Source organism: Prunus persica, chromosome G6, assembly GCF_000346465.2.
Source record: "Prunus persica cultivar Lovell chromosome G6, Prunus_persica_NCBIv2, whole genome shotgun sequence".
Taxonomy (NCBI): domain Eukaryota; kingdom Viridiplantae; phylum Streptophyta; class Magnoliopsida; order Rosales; family Rosaceae; genus Prunus; species Prunus persica.
In genome coordinates, this window is record NC_034014.1 from 4289985 (window position 1) to 4306464 (window position 16480).

At 37.4% G+C, this 16480-nt stretch overlaps 2 protein-coding genes across 3 annotated transcripts; one reads left to right on the plus strand and one right to left on the minus strand.

The window, feature by feature from the left end:
- Positions 8058–10473, minus strand: LOC109949472 (cytosolic invertase 1-like). Its single transcript, XM_020565118.1, has 4 exons — positions 10456–10473; positions 10153–10225; positions 9491–9794; positions 8058–8141 (listed from the first exon to the last, which is right to left on the minus strand). The coding sequence occupies exons 1-4, from the start codon at positions 10471–10473 to the stop codon at positions 8105–8107; spliced, it is 432 nt and encodes a 143-aa protein (XP_020420707.1). The 3' UTR covers positions 8058–8104.
- LOC18773636 (acyl-coenzyme A thioesterase 13) lies at positions 14854–16187 on the plus strand. 2 transcript variants are annotated; one of them, XM_007207496.2, is made up of 3 exons: positions 14854–15105; positions 15263–15403; positions 15888–16187. In XM_007207496.2, the coding sequence occupies exons 1-3, from the start codon at positions 14908–14910 to the stop codon at positions 16038–16040; spliced, it is 492 nt and encodes a 163-aa protein (XP_007207558.1). In that variant the 5' UTR covers positions 14854–14907; the 3' UTR covers positions 16041–16187. The 2 variants fall into 2 exon arrangements, with proteins under 2 accessions (XP_007207558.1, XP_020422279.1); XM_020566690.1 differs by having other exon boundaries at positions 14854–15087.

Here is a 16480-nt window from a genome sequence, read left to right on the forward strand (position 1 = left end):
TCTGAGGTCGTTTGGCCTTCCAAAACTGCAGTTAAAGTTTGGTAGTTAATTTTCCAATAAATTCTGTTTTGGACAGTTTAGGAGTTACGTTATTAAGACTCCAAATTAATCCTGTTTTTTTTTCAGTTTTATGTAATAACTCCCCTAGTAGTTGAAGGGTTGAGGGTTGTTGAGAAATGTGTATTTAGACAGGTTTGTCTAATGTATCTGGAACTCAACTTTTAATCATATTATTCCAAGAGAGCTTCTCTTAATTTTCTGGTGGAATCCAGTTTTATTGTTACTCACGGTTTCGCTTGAAACCTTTGTTGCTTGTGCTGCGTCAAGTGGTATCAGAGCGGGTCTCTCCCGTCTCGGTATTCTTGTCTTTATCTTATTATGGGTGATCGAGAAGCTGATGTCCCAACCCCAATTACCCGAGCAGATCTGGACGCTCAAAACCGACGGATCGACAACCTAACCAACCAATTTGGGGAGATGCGAGAATTGTTGTTGCAAGCTCTTGGTGGCAACAATAGGAGAGAAGGCAGAGATAACGAAAGAAGAGATGGCGAGAGAAGAGACAATAGGAGGCAACTTAATCCGGATAGTGAGTCCGAGTCAGAAGAAGAACTTGAAGAACCACCACCGCCGGCTAATAATCCTCGTCATCATAATCGTAATTACGAGAATTTTGGCGATTATCGGATTAAAGCAGAAATTCCTAACTTTTGGGGAAATCTGAAGATTGAAGACTTCTTGGATTGGCTTGTAGAAGTGGAGAGGTTTTTCGATATTATGGAGGTTCCTGAGCATAAGATGGTGAAGATGGTAGCTTTCCGCCTTAAAGCTACAGCGGCTGTTTGGTGGGATCAATTGCAAAATTTACGGCGGAGGCAAGGAAAACAGAGGGTTCGAACATGGCGGAAGATGAAGTCGCTTATGATGGAACGATTCTTGCCCACAGATTATGAGCAGATTCTCTACCGTATGTACCTAGGCTGTGCGCAAGGCACCCGTTCGGTTTCTGAGTATACCGAAGAGTTCATGCGTTTGGCAGAGCGAAACCATTTGACCGAAACTGACAATCAAAAGGTCGCAAGGTACAACAATGGGCTGAAAATTTCCATCCAGGAAAAAATTGGCATGCAGAATATATGGACTTTGCAGGAGGCGATTAACATGGCATTGAAGGCTGAACTGTTGGAGAAGGAGAAACGCCAACCCAACTTCCGCAGGAATGCGACGGAAGCCTCTGATTATACTGCTGGTGCTTCTAGTGGCGCAGGAGATAAGGGGAAAGCACAGCAGCAGAGTTCTGGAGGGATGACAAAACCAACAACAGTTGGCCAAAACAAAAACTTCAACGAGGGCAGCAGCCGGAATTACAACAGAGGGCAGCTCCGAAACCAGTCCCAGAATCTGTATGCTAAGCCCATGACGGACATATGTTACCGTTGCCAAAAACCAGGGCATCGTTCTAATGTTTGTCCAGAGCGGAAGCAGGCTAACTTTATCGAAGAAGCCGATGAAGATGAAGAAAACGATGAAGTCGGGGAAAATGATTATGCAGGGGCTGAATTTGCAGTTGAAGAAGGAATGGAGAAGATTACCCTAGTTTTGCAGAGAGTTCTTTTGGCACCAAAGGAGGAGGGGCAGCGTCATAATATTTTTCGTTCCCTCTGCTCAATCAAAAACAAGGTTTGTGATGTGATCGTCGACAATGGAAGTTGCGAGAATTTCGTGTCAAAGAAATTGGTGGAATATTTGCAGCTATCAACGGAACCACATGTCAGCCCTTACTCACTAGGTTGGGTTAAAAAAGGCCCTTCGGTTCGTGTAGCTGAGACTTGCCGTGTGCCGCTGTCTATTGGTAAGCATTACAGAGATGATGTCTTATGTGATGTTATTGACATGGATGCATGCCATATTTTATTAGGGCGTCCTTGGCAATTTGATGTGGATGCGACTTTCAAGGGACGAGATAATGTCATTCTGTTCTCTTGGAACAACCGGAAAATTGCAATGGCAACTACACAGCCCTCAAAACCCTCTGTTGAGGCCAAGACGAGGAATTCTAGCTTCCTAACCCTAATTAGCAACGAGCAGGAGTTGAACGAGGCAGTCAAGGAAGCTGAGTGTTTTTGTCCCTTGGTGTTGAAGGGGTTGTTGAAACTTGGCCGAGGAGGAGGTGACATTCCACAAGATGTGCAGCAGATTTTGTCTCAATTTCAGGAATTATTTTCTGAAAATCTGCCAAACGAGTTGCCACCTATGCGGGACATACAACACCGAATTGACTTGGTGCCTGGAGCTAGCCTTCCGAATCTGCCCCATTATCGGATGAGCCCCAAGGAGAATGACATCCTCAGAGAGCAGATTGAAGAATTACTGCGGAAGGGATTTATCAGGGAGAGTTTGAGTCCCTGCGCAGTTCCTGTTTTGTTGGTTCCGAAGAAAGACGAGACTTGGCGAATGTGTGTTGACAGCTGAGCAATCAACAAGATAACAGTGAAGTACAGGTTTCCCATTCCACGATTGGAGGATATGCTGGATGTTCTTAGCGGCTCAAAGGTGTTTTCCAAGATAGATTTGCGAAGCGGTTATCACCAGATTCACATCAGACCTGGCGACGAATGGAAAACAGCGTTCAAGAGCAAGGACGGATTATTTGAATGGTTGGTGATGTCATTCGGATTGTCAAATGCGCCTAGCACCTTCATGAGACTCATGAATCAGGTTCTTCGACCATTTATTGGCTCTTTTGTCGTGGTTTATTTCGATGACATTTTAATTTACAGCACCACAAAAGAAGAGCATCTTGTGCATTTGAGGCAAGTTTTAGACGTTTTGAGAGAAAATAAACTGTTTGTGAACCTTAAAAAATGTACTTTCTGCACAAATAAGCTACTGTTCTTGGGTTTTGTTGTTGGTGAGAATGGTATCCAGGTTGACGACGAGAAGATCAAGGCAATCCTTGACTGGCCAGCTCCAAAAACAGTTTCTGAAGTTCGGAGTTTCCGTGGCTTGGCCACCTTTTACAGGATATTTGTGAGGCATTTCAGCTCTATCGCTGCACCTATCACAGAGTGTTTAAAGAAGGGCCAGTTCAGTTGGGGAGAGGAGCAAGAGAGGAGCTTTGCAGAAATAAAAGAAAAGCTTTGCACCGCGCCAGTTTTAGTCCTTCCAAACTTTGAGAAAGTTTTCGAAGTTGAATGTGATGCCAGCGGTGTGGGAGTCGGAGCTGTGCTTTCACAAGACAAGTGGCCAGTTGCATTCTTCTCTGAAAAATTGAGCGATGCACGTCAAAAGTGGAGTACTTATGACCAAGAGTTCTATGCGGTTGTTCGGGCTTTGAAGCAATGGGAGCACTATCTTATCCAGAAGGAATTTGTTTTATTTGCAGATCATCAAGCGTTGAAGTATATTAACAGCCAGAAAAATATTGATAAAATGCATGCTAGATGGGTGACTTTCTTGCAGAAATTCTCGTTCGTTATCAAGCATACTTCCGGCAAGACAAATCGTGTGGCGGATGCGCTAAGTAGAAGAGCTTCATTGTTAATTACGCTGACTCAAGAAGTTGTGGGGTTTGAATGTCTGAAGGAATTGTATGAAGATGATGCTGATTTCCGGGAAATTTGGACTAAGTGCACCAATCAAGAGCCGATGGCAGATTACTTTCTTAATGAAGGATACTTGTTCAAAGGCAACCAGCTGTGTATTCCAATTTCCTCTTTGAGGGAGAAGCTCATTCGGGACTTGCATGGTGGAGGGTTGAGTGGCCACCTGGGTCGTGATAAAACAATTGCAGGGATGGAAGAGAGATTTTACTGGCCACAGCTCAAACGAGATGTTGGAACTATTGTGCGCAAGTGCTACACTTGTCAAACTTCGAAGGGGCAGGTACAAAACACCGGATTATATATGCCATTACCAGTTCCTAACGATATTTGGCAGGATCTTGCTATGGATTTTGTCCTCGGCTTGCCCCGAACACAAAGGGGAGTGGATTCTGTATTTGTGGTGGTTGATCGGTTCTCAAAAATGGCGCATTTCATAGCTTGCAAGAAGACTGCTGATGCATCAAATATAGCCAAACTGTTTTTCAGGGAGGTTGTTCGCTTGCATGGGGTCCCTACATCCATTACATCCGATCGTGACACCAAGTTCTTGAGCCATTTTTGGATCACCTTGTGGAGGCTGTTTGGGACTACTTTGAATCGTAGCAGCACTGCCCATCCCCAAACCGATGGCCAGACTGAGGTTACAAACCGAACATTGGGCAATATGGTACGCAGCGTCTGTGGAGAGAAGCCAAAACAATGGGATTATGCATTACCGCAGGTGGAGTTTGCGTATAACAGTGCAGTCCATAGTGCCACCGGGAAGTCTCCATTTTCCATTGTTTATACTGCTATGCCTAACCATGTTGTAGATTTGGTGAAACTGCCTAGAGGCCAACAAACCAGTGTGGCAGCAAAAAATTTGGCGGAGGAAGTAGTGGCTGTTCGAGATGAAGTCAAGCAGAAACTTGAGCAAACTAATGCTAAGTACAAAGCTGCTGCGGATAAGCATAGGCGAGTTAAAGTGTTTCAGGAAGGTGATTCTGTGATGATATTTCTGAGGAAGGAGAGGTTTCCAGTTGGCACATATAGCAAGCTTAAACCAAAAAAATATGGTCCTTACAAAGTGCTCAAACGGATCAATGATAATGCCTATGTTATTGAGTTACCGGATTCCATGGGAATATCCAATATTTTTAATGTTGCAGATTTATATGAGTTCCGTGAAGATGAGGTCCTTTATCCAAATCATAACTCGGGGTCGAGTTCCTCGGAGGTGGAGGGGACTGATGTAGAACAGATGGCAGATTTTATCGCGGTTGAGCTAGAAAAAGGACGTAGCGGGAATATGCAGTTTTGTCGTCCAAGCTCCGATTAGGACGCAAAATACCTTTTCGGAAAGGGAACGAAGCCACGAGTGTAACTCACAGCTTTGCTGTGACATAAGGTGGATTTTGGCATTCTGAGGTCGTTTGGCCTTCCAAAACTGCAGTTAAAGTTTGGTAGTTAATTTTCCAATAAATTCTGTTTTGGACAGTTTAGGAGTTACGTTATTAAGACTCCAAATTAATCCTGTTTTTTTCAGTTTTATGTAATAACTCCCCTAGTAGTTGAAGGGTTGAGGGTTGTTGAGAAATGTGTATTTAGACAGGTTTGTCTAATGTATCTGGAACTCAACTTTTAATCATATTATTCCAAGAGAGCTTCTCTTAATTTTCTGGTGGAATCCAGTTTTATTGTTACTCACGGTTTCGCTTGAAACCTTTGTTGCTTGTGCTGCGTCAAAAACCTTGCAATCTTCAATCAAGCAAAGGAGAGGGTGAGACTGTAAAGTATCATCAATTTTGTAAGAGGGTTGATTTACTGAGTGAGTATTTTATGACAAGGTAAAAAAGAAACCACCTTTAAGTTGTAATCTGTTTGCCTTTTGGTGATTCTTGAAATTGAGGGTTGATTTACTTATTTTCACATTATGAACTTTTTTTAATCATGTCCTAATTGTTGTTAACTGACTAAATTTTAGGGAAATAAATGTACTGCATATCCAGCGGTTAAGCTTAATGTGGTTTTGTCGGGAGCAAAATGGCTGGAACCTGATCCAATAGATGGTTGCTTCACGGATGGAGATTTGGTTACTGGAGCAGTGTGGCCGGGCCACCCAGAGTTCATTTCTCAGTTGATGACATTGCTTGATATTCGAGTATCATTCTAGTTGCTGTTTGTCGGGTCAGCTGCTTGCATGTACTACATGTAATTCATGAAAGAATAAGGAATGTATGTTGTGTTATGTTAAGGTGACGTTTGTATATATGAGGGAACAAGTGACACTCTGGTTTTGATATGCATATGCCATGTTCCATGCAAGTTTGGTTGTGGATGAACAGTAAGAAAAGAGAACTAGCCAACAAAACCCAAACAAAAGGTTAAAAAATAAAGTTAGAAGCACAAAAGCTGGAAACAAAATAATAAAAAAAAGAAAAAAGAACAGTGCATACACACCATGAGAACTTAACCGACAATCTGCAAATGTCTACTTAAAACAAAAATAAGAACACAACTACACAAAACTGAGTGTAGAAGAAACTTATTAGAAACTTAAAAAACAAACTGAAACAAGACAACAACTACAAGGACCATGCTAAAACGAAAGCAAAACAAAAAGTAACCATAAAAAGAAACAAAAGCCTACTAAAACCAAAGAAAACTAAAGACACAAAACAAGAAAAATAAACACAATGACACAACAAAAGGAAAACAAAAGTAACAAAGAAAACACCAAGATGATCGTTCTAAATGTAACAACATAACATGGCCAACAAGGCAAAACTTATTTGGTGTTGTAGTAACCATCAAACCACAAGAAACTACTCCGAACTTATTTGTTAACGTTGAAAACACCCAACACAACCGTTAGTAACTGCTCCCAACTTTGGACCTGCAATGCTTGTAGAGGATCAAATGAACCGCCAAAAACTGCTCCCTACTTTGGAACTGCCAAGGCTTGTATAGGGGCAAAAACCATGCAACAGAAAGGGAGGCTCCGAAAAGAAGGTCACAACAGAGCAACTCTAACAGTAAAATATGAAGAAATGTGCAGAACAAAATCCCATACCACCACTAATGGAAGAGGAACCAATTAGATGACGTAGGATCATCGACATGTGAGTGTGGCGATCCAACTGTGCCGAAGAAGGAGAAACATAGAAAACAGAGAGTAAGAGAAACAGAGAAACAGAAAAACTGAAACAGCACTTCGATTCATCCCCGTATATTGACGTTCTTAATCAAAGTTGCGATACTAAAACGCAAAACCAAAAGGTGGAATAGTTCTGCAGTTGGTGGAATTGGGAAAGGCAATGGGTGGTTCCTGAGAGGATAGTCTGTGTCGAAACTTCTCTGGTATCTGATGTTGTTTGAAATCTTCTTTACAGTTAAATCATGACACACTCACTCATATGTTAATATTACTTGAATAAAATGGCCTAGGCGGGCGGCTAGGCAGTCTAGGCGGTTGCTAGGGCGGTCGCTAGGTGGTCGTGCTTATGAGAGAGAGAGAGAGAGAGAGAGAGAGAGAGAGATGAGGATTGAAGAAGAGAGGTCGCCGGTTATGTCTGAGCGAGAGAGAGGGGCCAGAAGACGGCTCGTGTTCGAATGAATTCAAGGAGATCCATTTTGTCTCGGAGTCATTATATTCTATTAATAGCGTATAGCCGCACGGCTATACTTTTAGATATTCAACGCTAGAGCCGCACGGCTATACTCTTTAATAATTCTATTTATGCACCCTGGGTCAAAACAAGTCTATTTTTAAAAAAAAATTAAAATTAAAACACCGAGTATATATATACATAGTGGGATCCTTTTTTTCTTTTAAATTTTGTTCCCAATTTTCGTTTATCAATAAGAGTAGTTTATAACATTATCCATTACTATTGTGTTTCAAGTGAATTTGTTTATGAAGTCTGTGTACAAACAGAGGAGGTCAAGGAGAGGACATTGGAGATGTATGTCTTTACCTTCGCTCCCCTCATTAGTAGATAAAAAGAATATTCCTTTAAAATATATTCTTAGTTGAAACCATCTATTTTCTATTTTTATATGTATAATCTCGTACCACATGAGAAAAAATACTAATTGATAATTGTATTTGCATATCTATGACAACATTAATATGTGTCGTTAATTTTTCGAATAGAACTATTTGTTAACCGATCAAATAAGAATTTCTATCGTTATGTGACCATTTCCAAATAATGCAAAGGATTCCAAAATTATAAAACACTGCTCAAATGCCCAAGAATCATATCCATACTGAATTTGGTTTTATCTCAGCAGCCAGGTGAAGATCATACATGAAATGAAACAAAACATGAAATATCACCACATAAAACTAACAAGAACAGCAGAATCATTCTCAATACATTGTTAACTGCCTATTTAACTAAGGACGTTCATTTTTTTTTTTCGAAAAAAAAGATTAATGATATTCCTTTGCACCGTTAAGGGCCAGCTTCTCAATTTCTCTTTCAGGTTGCCTTTTTATCCAAAGATGAAGTCTTTCACACAACCTTCAGCAGATTCTGTCGCCCTCTTAATCTGCCATCACAACTTTGTGCCATTAGCCTTCCAAACACTTAACGTACACCAAGTACAGAAATTATTCAACAATACCGATATCTATCAAAAGAACCTATGACAATCGCCAATTACCAATGAAGAAAATGAAAGTTTTCTAAGACACAGGAAAAGGGAACATGAACACAGAGAAGAATCTCAGCTCAGCTAAAGGCATCCTGCTTTATAATATAGATGGTGAGACAAAACATGCTTTACGTTAAACAATCTAGTCTTTAACTACCTAATAATACCTCAGCACTAATCTTAGCCATAATCTGTTTCAAAGGCCAAGATTGACAATCAACTGCACCTCCAGCAGGCAAGGTACTTTGCAATAACGAATTCCTTTCATGTCTGCACCTATTTCTAAATTCTAACTCGGAAAATTTGTCACTATTCCATTGAGTATCATATAGTTCTAGTTTCATGAACACTCCTACAAGCAGTCCACTACACAAACTGGTTCACATTATCATTTTGATAATGAGATATGGCAACAGGAGAGACGTCGTATAACAAAATTAGTTCAAATCACATAACCCAAATTTGGTCAACAACTAGCAACTCAAGTTCAAGCCCAAATTCTAAAGACCCCAAAATTTTGAACTAAAAGTGCAAACAAGAAGAGAAAATTGTAACCCCAAGACTAATTTTCATTTTCTCCCTACCATTTCTTAACAAGATCCAGTAGTAATTTTACAGAAAGAAATCACCTGAAAAACAAAGAACATACATGGTCCAGAGCATGGGCTCAAAGCCATAATCAGCAGCCAAAGGGTAAAAGTACAGACTTTGACACTTGTTCAAATCTGAACTTGAGGGTCGAGGTCTTTTAAGAGTCATTATATATAGTTATTTTTTCCCCTGTCTATATATTGAGAGGAAAACAAATCTGTACTTGTCTTAACCACTTGAGCTACAAGCCTTTTGAATATATATTGTTTCTCACATTACTTATTTCCCCAAATCACAATTTGGCACATTTGTATAAATAATTTTATCAACAACACAAAAGAAAAATATTTGCACACCTATCAAACTGAATTTGGCAGGAAAATAGGAGGAAAATTCCCACCATAAAAGCTTGAAATACTTAGCCAAATAATTGATAAGCAGAACAATGGCCATGTTGCATTACTTTCCAAAATGCCTATAGACCGTTTACTATTCAAAACCAGATATTAAGAAACTGAAAAGGAAAATGCAGGGGCTGTATATCTCAGTTGCATACTAGCAAATCATGTTAATGAATCACAAAACTGCAACTCAATCAGTTTAATCAGCTAGTTTCCCTCCAGCATTCATGGGTAAAGAGAAATCTCATATACCTGTAATGCATCATGTATGCTGCGGCCACTGGTTTGACGCAAAAGGAAGCGGAGCGGGTGAGCCTTGGCTTGGCTATCTTCTTGTCCTCTTCAAGAGAGATTAGTGAAAGATTGGCTGGGTTCTCGATCATCAGTTTAGCTACCAGATATCCTGAGATGCTCCAGGTCTGGTACTTCCTCGCTTGCTTCCCGATATATCTCCCTGCCTTGCCGTCATAGTATTCTGGCCACCCGTCTTTTGAGAGCCGCTGCTCCACCTGTTCAATTGCTCTCTGAGTCTGAGGCCTCCCCGTCTTGATACATGCTGCAGTAAGCAATCACAGCAGTGCTACAAGACAGATGCAACAACGTTAACCAATTGTTTCAGAATAAACACACAAGTCAGAATTCGGTGAACAAGCATCAAAATATCATGAATAGCACAACCATTTGGCACGCTTTCCCAAATTACATTCAGAAATGTAGCCCACAGCATTTATATACCAGAAGATTTTGACTGGAAAAGTGGTTACAATCAGCAAATAAAGATGTTTAAAATAAAAGATACTATGTCAGGTAAGTAGTAGCCTAGTTTACTAAATAAAAACAATAACTGGCCTACTCATAGAAAGTGGGTACTAATGTTCATGAAATGTAAGTGAAAGGTCTCAGTCAAATAGAACTAGCACTAGGCTTCAAGTAGAAAAATAGAACTGCAAATTGTAATATCAAGCAAATAGACACAGGGGACATTATCTGAAAGATTTACAAATCAACGGAAACTAACAAAAGCAGGCTTGAGCCACCGATATTTAAGCAAAAACCCTTATACTTTAATGGTGAAAATGACTACTAGAGGTGCTAAAATGAATAAACGTAGCACGTAACAGAGACAAATCAAAACAAGACATAAACAGAAAGAACAGAAAAGATCAAGAATTAATACAAATAGCACATTGTGATAACACCATCTCCATGAGACTTACTTGGCCAACAGCCACCATTGTGATAACTCCATGAAACTTCTCTGGGTTATCTGTTGTTGTTCGAAAATCTTCTTTACAAGTTAAATACTTGAACACACTCACTCATATTGTTAATATTACTGAATAAATGGCCTAGGCGGGCGCTAGGCAGTCGCTGGGCGGGGCTAGGCGGTCTAGGCAGGAGCTTGCGCCTAGAAAAAAAAAAAACCATTTTGGAATCTCCATTTTGGGACGAGATGACGATGGTGCTATGAGCGAGAAAGAGAGAGATGAGGATTGAAGAAGAGAGGTCGCCGCCGGTTATCTGAGCGAGAGAGAGGGGCTAAAAGACGGTCGTGTTCGAATGAATTCAAGGAGATCCATTCTATCTCGCTCGTAGTCATTTTATAACGTATAGCCGCTCAGCTATACTGCTAGATATTCTATTTTTTTAAAGAAATTAATATATATATTAAATTTTTTCTCTAATTTTCGTTTATCGATAAGAGTAGTTTATAACATTATCCACATGTCATTACCCGAGTCTTTATTGCCCCCGCTTTAATACTATATTATACACATACATACGTGTTTTTCAATAATATGTTTTATACATGTCTTAAAGACTCAGTAAAATTCACTTTTTTAAAAAAAGTAAACGTACAATACTCGTATTGTAAATCTACGTTAAGTATTTCTCATGTTTAATACATGTATTTTGTTACAAAATTTCAATAAGACACACAAAATTCACGTATTTTACAAAAAAATCTCACATATTATTGAATAGAAATCAAATATATTAAATTATTATATAGTGGCCGATTAATATCTAATTTGGATATGTTGAAACTAGCAAATTAATATCTCTAGAGTATAAACTAAAGCAACAAAGATGGTGCTTTTTTCTTAACTTTTTATTTACTAAATTGTATAGCCGTGCGGCTATACTTGTCAAACTAAAACCACTGGGTGAAGAAAGGAAGGTTTTGATCACTTGTTCCCATGGTGGCTGCAGCAGCCAGAGCAGCCAATATAGCATCAATCCTCAGACTATAGTAGTCACCTAATTTTACAATTGATTAAGTGTGGAAGTGCAGTTAAGGATACATGATTGAAAGATTAAGGCAAGAGGAAATCTGTTTTAGCCCTCATGAACTTTTTAAGTTACAAGCCAGAATTCTACTGCATTGTTGTTTTCTTACTCCATCCATACTTGGTAAAATAGATCTAACACCATAATTTTTTTCTCTCATCCAGTTTAACAATTCTTTCACTTTTTTGCCACGTATGATTACATTTATTTTTTGGATTTTTTGATACTTACATATTTGTTTTTTCATTTTTAATTTACTTTGTTATTCCCATCATGTCCCTAAAAATTAAATAGGTAGAAATTTATTTTTGTCATAATAATTAGCTATTATATCTTTGAAATAATTAAATAAGGCAACAAATCGCGTCTCCTATAATTTTTGAAATAGCTATTATATTTCAGTCATGCTCCTATATGAATGTTGGCTTTTTTTTTTTTTTTTTTTTTTTTTCTGTTGTGGCTTTGTATTCTTGCATTATGGCAACCTGTACACAAGGTACATATAAATATTCTTTACTATTTTCCATAGCTTTTGTTATTCACTGATTTTGTTTGTATGTTTTCTTCTTTGATAATACAATTCCTCACTAATTTACTCTCATTGTTTTACATTTGATTTTGTTTAGCTCACTTTTTTTCTTCATGTTTTTGTTTCTGTAAAGTTCATTCCCACATAATTTCTTTAATTAAGATGCAATTAACGATTAACATATGCGGGTTTTGTGTCCCCCCTACTCCCACATCATTTTCAATTCCTTTGTTCCTTGATAGTTAATTATCTTCAAGATTTTCCTATTTTTCCCACATTTTAGTTGTGGCGTTTTACGATTATTGGTTGTATCACTCAAATCCACACATTTTATCTAAAATCTACATATTTATCAGGTAGAGTAGAGTATACTACTTATGTGTTAGGTACATTATGTTATATTTACCTAGTAATTAGGTACATTATTTTATATTTACCTAGTATTTAGGTACATTATGTTATATTTACCTGGTATTTAGGTACATTATGTTATATTTACCTAGTAATTAGGTACATTATCTTATACTAGCCTCTCTGCACGCGTTTCTGCGCCTGCGAGAGGCTTTTTTTAAAAAAATTTAAATTTATTTTAGAATTAAAAAAGATAATAGATAGTTGTGTTCCATAAAAATAGGATCCATTATCTGAATTTTCTTTTAATTTTAATTTTTTTAATATGAAAAATTGTGAATTTACCATATTATCCTCATTTAATTAATAATTCTAATTCTTAATGTTTGCATTAATCAAGGGCATTTTATGGTATTTTGAATGTTTCACCATTCTCTGCCTTTTGCTTTATATATATAGATTTACCCAATAATTAGATATATTATATTATACTAGCCTCTCTGCATGCACTTCCGCTCTTGCGAGAGGCATTTTTTTTTAAAAATTTTAAATTTTAGAATTAAAAAGTGTTCCATAAAAATAGGATCCATTATTTTTTATTTAATTTTACTTTTTTTTATAAAAAGTGTGAATTTACCATATTATCCTCATTTAATTAATAAGTTTAGTTCTTAATGTTTGCATTAACCAAGGATATTTTCTGGTATTTTGAATGTTTCACCATTCTCTGCCTTTTGCTTTATATATATAGATTTATCTAGTAGTCAGATAAATATTTGTTGGGAAGATATCATCATTAATTCTCCTACTTTCATTGTTTTATATGAACTTCTTTTATGTCATGGCGGCAATAGAAGGATTCTAAATTTAAAATCTGAAATCTATTTAGAAGGAAATAATCGATATATTAATTTGGATTTTCAATTACTGTTGTTTTCTTATTTACCTCAAAGGTTAAAATTGACACATGAAAAAATTAATAAAAGTCAATGGATTACCTATTTAGTCGATTAAAGAATTAATTAGAATTTAGAGTTTCCTATTCCTCTATATTTAAAATTTTTGATATTTTTATTGACAAAATAAATTTAAAGAAAAAAAACAAAACAAAACCATACAAGAAACTGGACTAAAACCCAAAATTGGAAGACAATTTATTCAACGACAGGGCCATGAAGTTATAAATATAGGGGCAATTCAAATTAAAAGTCAAGCAATGTAAAAACGAAATAGGGAAACCATATCAGCTTTTTAATTCTTGTCAATATTTTTTTGTGAATTTATCTTTTATTTGTTGCACTGCAACTTGAAAAGGATAACACAATGAACTCGATTGGGTTTATCGGTATTTTGTTTTTGGTTAACATTGGTGTATAATTTTATCCTATCATACTAGTTTGAAAACTAAAATGAGTTAATAGATTTGTTTAGTTCGATTATGCTATTAGTTTGATGCTTAAATCAATCTAACATGAATCATAAATTGGCCGAGTTGCTTATCCCTACTTACTTATCATGCCCAACAAATTTATGACTCCGCCCTTAAAGTGATGTTGCTACTACTATAATGAGTCCAAGAGCAGGAGATTCTACACGTAAGTACATGTACAATATGACTATTGTACGTTTGCTTTTTAAAACACGTGAGATATATATAGAACACAAATATATTATTGAAAAATACATATGTACATGTATAATAAAGTATTAAACGTTAAAGTGTTAAATTCTTTATACCTATAATAACTCTGGAAAAGTAAAAAATTAAAAAAGGAAAATATAGACTCGGGTAATGATCTAATAATAATGGATAACTACAACACACATGGAATCACCTTCGATATAAAGGGACCTAATGCACTTAGTAAGTTATGTGCAACCCTCTAAAGAGACTCCAGAACTCAATCTCAATCATATTTCCAGTCCCAAGATTAGCAGAAAACCCACATATCCATATTCCACTAGAGTCCCTTAGCAGATCAACATCAATTACAATGGAGGACTCCAGTGGATTTGAATGACTTCTCTTGTAGGTTTAATATTAATAACAATATTAATCTCAAACTACTAACTAGCAGACTGCAGAATCGTGTGTGTGATGAGGATATGGCGGAGGCTCATAACCAGGTTTTAAAATGGAATTACATCTCCATTTCCAACAATGCCACGGAGAAGCAGTGAACAATGCTGCAGAATAGTGTGCTCCACCATAGTCTCAGGGAGTTCACAAAACAATGTTGAGTTATGGGCCATGATAGTCCAGGGGCCCATCATTTGGAAGCAATATGCTCTTTACAGTGCGATGTTGATTTTATAATGGTCGAAGCAATGCCAGTTCTTTCTTTTAGATTATTATTATTTTATTATCCATTATTTATCAATATTATGTTGGGTATGCATCACGCGGCTTTTTATATGTCTAAGTTGCCATTGTGAACGGTAAAGCACTTTTCACTTTAATGCCAGTATACCCTTTCAGGTAGGTGGGAAAGCAAATATGGAGATGAGGAAGGTGAACAAGTCTCTGCAGCTAACCCAGGAAGAGTCAGAGTCCGTCTCGCAACTCGTCATTCCAGCTAAAGGATACGGCGAGTCGAGCTTCTACGAGGCTTTTGCTCTTCGAGGCATCCGACTGGATCGAGTCGAACCAGGAGTACTCGTCGTCTGTTCTTTCAAGGTCCCTTCCCGTCTCGCCGTGAGTCTTCTTGAAATTAATCACTTGAGCTACAAACTCTTACACTTTTTTTTCTTTTTTAGTCTTTATAGGTTAGGTTCTTTAATTAACTTGGCTATTGAAAATATTTTGTTTAATATGAGAGAGTTTTAAATGTGAGTTTTAAAATTGTTCGCAGGATAGAAGTGGAAATTTGGCTAATGGTGCAATTGCAAACCTTGTTGATATAGTTGGTGCTGCCGTAGCTTATGTTCCAGGCCAATCTTTGAATGTTTCTGTGGACATTTCCATCTCCTACATTTCAACTGCCAAACTTCATGTAAGTAAAGCTTTCCACTCCAGTCCCCATTTCTCTTTGATACATGTCTGGTTTAAATTGATTAGAAATAATTCCTTTAGTTTTTTTCCTTTTTACTGCAAAATTTGGTTGCAAATAAAATGATTGGGACAGGCACCACCAGTTCTTGTGTGCACTTTGTGCATACGGCACCACACTCAAATGGGTAGGACGAGAGTGTGTGTGGTCGTTTGCTTGACCTGATTCGAACCTTAGAATTTCTCCTAATTCTAACCCATTTCTCCAACCACTCTAGTTATTTAAGTTAACCCCAGCGGGCTTCATAATTTTGTCTTTCATTTGGGCTACTATTTTGTGTTTCTAGTTGTGGGATTTACCATAATTACTTGTCACGTGTGTGTGGTGTATTTATCACGTGCATATAATCTTTGTATCGTTCTAATTTTATCAGATATCGGAGAAGAGACTTATAACATATGATTATGTTTTTAATGTAAAATTGCAGGATGAGCTAGAGATAACTTCAAGAATGTTAGGACGAGTAGGAGGTTGTTCTGGAACAATAGTCATTTTGAGAAATAAAACAACTGGGGAAATTATAGCTGAAGGTCGACATTCATTGTTTCGTTCACATGTTGGTCCCATTCCCAAACTCTGAGTTTGTTTCGTCTTTCTGCAATTAATTGTTTTTTTATTAAAAGCATGGCCAAGTTTTTGGGCTTAAAAGGACGGAGACCAGGTTGTTGGCCTAGATTCTTCTTTATTGTACTATTCGTATTTGGCCTTTTTGTGACTTCATGCTAAATGTTGTAGTCTTTTTTTTTTTTTTTTTTTTTTATCAAATAGAAATTTTATTAGATAAATTTTAACAATACAATCAAAGACATCAAACTAACATGTTAAAAGCAAAACTAATGCAAATAAAAGCAGCACTAAAACTACTAGCTCACATCACCACAATTGCCATAAGCCCAAATAAAGCTCACAAACTCAACATAACCAAGTTCCTAAATCAACTCATGAGCCTAAACGAACTCTACCACCACCACCTGAAGAAGTGTCATTGCGGCCACACCCACCACTGCATTCATAACAGAT

Coding starts and splice junctions, on each gene's coding strand:
- LOC109949472 (XM_020565118.1), bottom strand. Junction 9,795..10,152: donor CTACTTGAAGCCTAGTGCTA/GTTCTATTTGAC, acceptor TGCTTACTGCAG/CATGTATCAAGACGGGGAGG. Junction 8,142..9,490: donor GCATACATGATGCATTACAG/GTATATGAGATT, acceptor TTGTGATGGCAG/ATTAAGAGGGCGACAGAATC.
- LOC18773636 (XM_007207496.2), top strand. CDS start 14,908: ATGGAGATGAGGAAGGTGAACAAGTCTCTGCAGCTAACCCAGGAAGAG. Junction 15,106..15,262: donor AGGTCCCTTCCCGTCTCGCC/GTGAGTCTTCTT, acceptor AATTGTTCGCAG/GATAGAAGTGGAAATTTGGC. Junction 15,404..15,887: donor TTTCAACTGCCAAACTTCAT/GTAAGTAAAGCT, acceptor GTAAAATTGCAG/GATGAGCTAGAGATAACTTC.